General features: G+C 37.3%; 1 protein-coding gene across 1 annotated transcript in view; it reads right to left on the reverse strand.

The window, feature by feature from the left end:
• Positions 1 to 979: 979 nt before the first annotated feature.
• LOC103508528 (PHD finger protein 12-like) overlaps positions 980 to 6,900 on the reverse strand; it is a 7,820-nt gene continuing 1,899 nt past the window's right edge. Inside the window, exon 2 of the mRNA XM_017443798.2 lies at positions 980 to 1,321. Coding sequence (XP_017299287.1) covers positions 1,085 to 1,321 — 237 coding nt within the window. The 3' untranslated portion in view covers positions 980 to 1,084. The remainder of the gene's footprint in view (positions 1,322 to 6,900) is intronic.

A 6,900-nucleotide genomic window follows, 5' to 3' on the forward strand; every position in this document is an offset into this window, starting at 1 on the left:
CGGGTTTTCGCCATTTTACGGCGGTTGGCAACGTGGTCAGAATTCGCCTCAAGTCACAGCGTAGGAACAGTGTAAACTTTCTAAAGGTATGGTTAAAGTTCAGAGATGTGTGTCTGTCTGTAAACAAAATATCTCGAGAATGGTAAGAGCTAGAGACTTGAAATTTGGTATGTAGATGTCAAATGTGACAAGGATGCGATACAAAACGTTTGGTTGAGATGGTTGCTGCGCTTGGCGGTATTTTGACCGCTTTTGACAGATTTCGACCGTTTTTTGGCGGTTTTCAGCTATAGCGACAAAACGGTTAGAGATATTGTAAAAGTTAGGGTAAAAGAACACTCAAATAAGCATCATCTCAAATATACATCGTCACTATAGCTGAAAACCGCCAAAAAACGGTCGAAATTTGTCAAAAGCGGTCAAAATACCGCCAAGCGCAGCAACCATCTCAACCAAACATTTTGTGTTTCATCCTTGTCACATTTGTGAACTACATACCAAATTTCAAGTCTCTAGCTTATACCGTTCCCGAGATATTGTTAAATTACCCGGAAAACCGCCCAAAAGCGGTAAAATGCCGCCAACCGTTGCACCGATCTTAACCAAAAGTTTCGTGCCGCATCCTTGTCACATTTTACAGCTGCATACCAAATTTCAAGTCTCTAGCTCTAGAAATAAGCTCAAAACTGACGAAAAAGAACAGTCTCAAATATTCAAATGGAAAATGCAAGCAAGTGTTTCTTTGTTGTTTTTTCAACTATGGCGTGACGTCACGTGCAGTGTTGTCAAAATATTAGCACTCGCCGCGCGGTAAAAAAAAATCCCTCGAAAAGCGCGAGTTCAAACACAAATATCTCGGCAAGTACACGACGGATTTTAAAATCGAAAACAGATTTGTGAATGTGATTTTTGACCGCTTCGTTTTATTTATGTTAGGTTGAATTATTTTTTACATGAGAATCCTCAATTCAGCCTTTAAGGTCTAAAACTTTAAGGTTATGGAAATAGAATAGATAATAAGTATTAGGCAAGATTTTTCCGAGTCAATGTGAGAATACATATACCTACATAATATTATGTTTACTTACTTGCACTCAAGATGAAAGGATGCCTCACAGGTGTCACAGCACAAGAGGTTTCCACCTTCCAGACATGCATCACAATAGTCATGATTGTGACTACGGCCTCTCTTCTTATAGTATGGATGTAGATCCAAACCTTCCTTCTTCTCTTGCTTGCGTTCTTTTTTCTCTCGCCTTGCTCGTGTCTCATGCTCAATATCTTCTTCTGTTACTGGAGGAGCTATCAATGCTTGAATGATCTAAACACACAACATGTAGCTATGTAGGTAATGACATTTTGTAATTAATCATACTAGTCTAATAAAAAAGTACCTATAATAAGTAGGTACCTACAGAGAAGCTATGCTATTAATCTGCCAAAAAAGTAGGTATCAGGAATTGTTCCATAAACTTAGCATTTTGGTTTAACTGCCCACATTAAGTTTTTCTTCATTTTAAAGTAGGCTTTTCTTATTGGATACAATACACTTGTTTCAATGTTTATTCCAATCCTCAAACCCTCTTTGTAAGCCATTTCTGGTAGAGTCTTCAGCTCCTTTGGTAAATTTTGTTTGCCACAGTTTTTCCTTTCCTTATCCTGTAGGAAGGAAAGTAATAAATGTAATTGGGTCAAATTTTCAATGGTCAGTTTTTAGTCAAAAAAACACGTTTTGAGGTCCCTAGAGCCTAAATCCAAAGTTTCAGCCATTGGTCCGTGTGTGTCTGTCTGTCTGTCCTCCTGTCTGTCTGTCTGTCTGTCTGTAAACAAAATATCTCAAGAACGGTAAGGGCTAGAGACTTGAAATTTGGCATGCAGCTGTCAAATGGAAAAATGTATGGGCATGTGCTGAGCTGGTTGAGAGTGAGGACGGAGTTTTCAATCCTGAAGGCAGTCTCGTTGAGATTAAGAGGAACTCTGTCTGTCTGTCTGTCTGTCTGTAAACAAAATATCTCAAGAACGGTAAGGGCTAGAGACTTGAAATTTGGCATGCAGCTGTCAAATGTGACAAGGATGCGACACAAAACTTTTAATTAAGATCGGTGCAACGCTTGGCGGCAATTCGGCCGGTTTTTGGTGTAATTCAATAATATCTCGGGGACAGTATGAGCTAGAGGCTGTGGTTAAGTACCGGGTTGAGATGAGCTCGGACAAGGTGAAATAGGATATTGTTTCTACCTCAGAGTAAGAATAACATCATCTATACTCTATAGACTACATAGAGGGAGCGTTTGGGTCTTTTTACATATCAAGGTCGAAGGACAGTTCACGAACAGCTGACTAACCAAATTTGTGACTACATAGAGGGAGCGTTTGGGTCTTTTTACATATCAAGGTCGAAGGACAGTTCACGAACAGCTGACTAACCAAATTTGTCTAAGACCAATTACATAACCTTAGGCTAAAATTCTTCTACTGATTACTTACTGAGAAAACTATGGCCAAAATGTACTGACAAGTGATTTTTCACTAAATTTAGTGAATTGTTGGCAAATCTAGTGATTTAGTGATTTGAGGTATTGGTGGAACATTATTGAAATCTTTGTTTACATTTTGCAGTCCCGGTCTGTATTTTCAATTTCCCCCAATTTCTGAATGGTTTTATGAATTTTTAAAGTCAATATTGGATAAATATGATAAGATACCCATCGAATTTACTTAGAAGTTGTTAGAAGTAAAAGTTTCATAAAAAAGCAGAAATAATGTTTCAAAATTTCTGTAAAAATCATCCTACCCAGGAAATTATTCATGGTCCGGCACTGGTACCAAATCAGCTCATATATAACCTTTGATTTTAAAAGTGTCTTTCGTTTTGGTCCCAAACGCTCCCTCTTATGTTATTCTTACTCTGACAGTTTTGCATTGGAGTGGTAACTTTAAGCAAGGATAGCGTGGGAGTGTTGGGTATTTTTTCTAACCCTCTGTCCCGGCGGCCATGATTAAAATTTATTTTTGTTTGCTTTGTAATTCGCTTGTTTGTAATATCTAATCAGAGATGTGCAAAATGCTTTTGAAAACCAATTTGAAATGCAAAATGCCTCTAGAAAACCAATTTGAAATGCAAAATGTAAAATGCTTTTTAAAAACCAATTTGAAATGTAAAATGCAAAATGTTTTATTTTTGTTTGCTTTGTAATTCGCTCGTTTGTAATATCTAATCAGAGATGTGCAAAATGCTTTTGAAAACCAATTTGAAATGCAAAATGCCTCTAGAAAACCAAAAACCAATTTGAAATGTAAAATGCAAAATGTACATTTTGAAAATGGTTTTTTAAATGCTTTTTAAAATGGATTTTCAAACAATAAGCCCTTGTAACCCTTGTAAAAAAATTGTTATTTACTAAAATTAAGTGAGAAAAATACAGAAAAAATAAGCAGCAAGTCAATGAAACTGGGCCCAATAAGACCAATTACATAACCTTAGGCTAAAATTCTTCTACTGACCACTGAGAAAACTAAGTATAGCCAAAATGTACTGACAAGTGATTTAGTGATTTGAGGTCAAAATCTAGTGATTTTTGAAAGAAATGTAATTTCATTGCAAAATTGCTCTTAAAGCTGAAAAAATAGACTTTTTTTTCCAGAAACCTACAATTTGTCCCTTCAAATTAGTCGCGTATGCAATATGCACTGCTTAAAATTTAGTGAAAGCGCTATAGTTGCCTTCACACACATTAGGCCTTGATGTAACCTAGAAGTACCCTCACTGGTATATTTCAACCTCCCCAGTTTCTCTAAAATTCACCTGTAGCACCTCTAAAGAGTCCGCACACTCAGGTTTATTCCAGAGAAAATCTGTGAGTTCATCTACTATCCCATTAAGAGGATACCAAGAGGTGCCTAGGCCATCAGAGAGCTACTTGGGGCCCCCGAACTGAATGGGTCTAATGAGGGGTTTGATAGGTCTGTTATCCCAAGGCCTTGATGTAACCTAGAAGTACCCTCACTGGTATATTTCAACCTCCCCAGTTTCTCTAAAATTCACCTGTAGCACCTCTAAAGAGTCCGCACACTCAGGTTTATTCCAGAGAAAATCTGTGAGTTCATCTACTATCCCATTAAGAGGATACCAAGAGGTGTCATCAAGGCCAGAGAGCTAGCTCAGGGCCCCTAAATTGTAGGGGTCAGATGAGGGATATTCAGGTACATAATTATGTCATTGTACCCTACTTCCTGAGACGGACTTGACCATAATCCCATTCAGGTACCCTCAAAAGAGCCAGTGTTATTGTCTGTGGCTTGACAGGGCTGGTTTTGTCTCAGTTTTACGTCCTCCAGCGAGACGAGTTGTTGTTATTGTTGTCTATGTCATGGTAGTAGATGTCAACTTTTATACAGGGTGTCCCGCGAACGACTGTACAACGCTTGAGGGTTGATGCAGGACCTAAAGGGCTACCAGAAAAAGCTATCTGGACAGATCCGATTTTCAACAGGGGCGGAGTTATGAAGGGTTTTCTGTTTTTCAACATTTTTCATACCTTGTTCCCTTAAAACGCCTTTATCTCTTGAACCAATGAAGATAATAAAAAACTGATTGCACCATTGAAAATAACACAAAATTTACTAAAAGATAAGATTCCCTGTTTTGGTAAAATCCTCCCTCAAACACAACCAGAGGCTTGAGAAAAAGATTTTTTTGTATCTCTTTAAAAACTACCATTTTTTCAATTCGATTTTTCTTCAAGTTTCCACTGAAACCCATTGAATTTCTCCTGATAGAAAAGTACCTCTTTTTGTCCTCTTTAATCCCATTATCTTGAATTTTCTGAGAAATCATTATTTACGGAGATATTAACGATACAAAGGGAGAATCCGTCAATTTCCTACGTTACTATGAATCCCTGTCCACCTGTTTCTTTCTATCGCCGCACCGAATTTTCCTCCAAAAACAACACGGAAGAGGAGGAGGAGGAGGAGGAAATAAGGCAATCAGGTGGGAGAAAATTGTTTGTCCACCGTTGTTGTTGGTGTCGTTGTTGTTGTTGTTGGTGTTGGTGTTGGTGTTGGTGTTGGTGTTGGTGTTGGTGTTGGTGTTGGTGTTGGTGTTGGTGTTGGTGTTTTGGAGTCAGAGAAAGTAAAAAAGTTAACCAGTTTTTCCATTGTCTATAGAGGATTTTTCACTATAAAAAATTATTATATGAGACTTCTACCCCCAAAAACCACGAATAAACTACCATTTGGGAGAATTTAAAAATCTAGTGATTTCTTTTCCTTGAATCTAGTGATTTTTAAAAATTTGGAGTGTAGACCCTTTGGGAGTTTAGGGCCAAATCATGAATTTTTTTCAAAAAAGCATTTTTAAAAAAAGCATTTTGGCTCAAATGTAAAATGGGTCAAAAAAAAGCATTTAAAATGTAAAATGCAAAATGCTTTTTCAAAACCAATTTGAAATGTAAAATGTAAGTAAATGTACATTTTACATTTTGCATTTTGCGGTTCGCACATCTCTGTATCTAATATACAGGGTGTCCCGCGAACGACTGTACAACGCTTGAGGGTTGATGCAGGACCTAAAGTTAAATGTTAAATAAAATACGACAATGGCCGACGAAATGGCCGACTCTTTTTCATCTTCAACACTCTGGCTGCCAAGCTCGATCTTGTTTACCCACAATGTTTCCACTCGCTTAAAATTCCTCATCTAGTTGTAATATGTATTTTAATATCCTTCATTCATTCCTGTTGTATCCCACAAATCAAAAATCCCCGGAAAAAGAACAAAATCCCCGAAAAAGGAAACAGCCCCTTAAACCACCAAAAACATAAATGTAAAAAATAAGGCCAATTTCCTTTCCAAAAATTTCGGCCCTCAATCGTTCTGAGATCTTTACTTTGTCGTGCTGTTATTTTACTGGTTTTGGTTTTAAAAAATTTGAAATTTGCGCCACTCTTATGAACACCATGTTGTGTTTTTTTCATTTTTTCAAGGATACACATCGGGACTGTTACTTCCCCTCCCCTACCTTATACCTCCATGGTGGAGATGATTTCAAAGTTTGTTTCTCAAGTGCTATTCAATTAAAATATGTGACTTTTTTTATTTTGCGCCTTTTAAAACTTCACTAAGAACACTCCTAAAGCAAGTATCTTCCCTCTTATAGACAGATTTTTGTCCATGAGACATTCTCATGGACGCGCCTTATGCACAACTACCGAAAGCTCCTTTTTGTATTTAACCTAACCCTATAATAACACTAATCACTGCTCTAATTCTTCATTCATTCCTGTTGTATCCCACAAATCAAAAATCCCCGGAAAAAGAACAAAATCCCCGAAAAAGGAAACAGCCCCTTAAACAATTTGAGCTTGTTATCCTTGAAAGTGGCCATATTGGTCATTAGGGATTAAAAAATCGGAAAAAATGCACTATGTAGATAATTGCTCTAATTGTGAAAACTCCTTTTTGGATTTAACCTAACCCTATAATAACACTGGTCACTGCTTGTTTGTGCCAGTTCCTTTGGTAACAATCTTCCACTGACCTGACTTCTGCACAAGTACCAAATGTTGCTGCATATGTCTAACAAAATCACATAAAATGAGTGTCTGTTTTTAAAACAATCAATGATTGGTAGTTGTGCATAAGGCGCGTCCATGGGACACTGATAATAGTAAAAGCTAAGTGTGTGTGTGTGACCAGTGTTAGGTTAGGGTTAGGTTAAACGCACAAATGAGCAGTGACCAGTGTTAGGTTAGGGTTAGGTTAAACGCAAAAAGGATTACAAAAATCCGTTTATAAGAGGGAAGATACTTGCTTTAGAAGTGTTCCTAGTGAAGTTTTAAAAGGCGCAAAGTAAAAAAAGTCACATATTTTAATTGATTAGCACTTAAGAAACGAAC

The sequence above is a fragment of the Diaphorina citri genome, unplaced genomic scaffold (assembly GCF_000475195.1).
Source record: "Diaphorina citri unplaced genomic scaffold, Diaci psyllid genome assembly version 1.1 scaffold406, whole genome shotgun sequence".
In the NCBI taxonomy this organism is placed as follows: Eukaryota; Metazoa; Arthropoda; class Insecta; order Hemiptera; family Psyllidae; genus Diaphorina; species Diaphorina citri.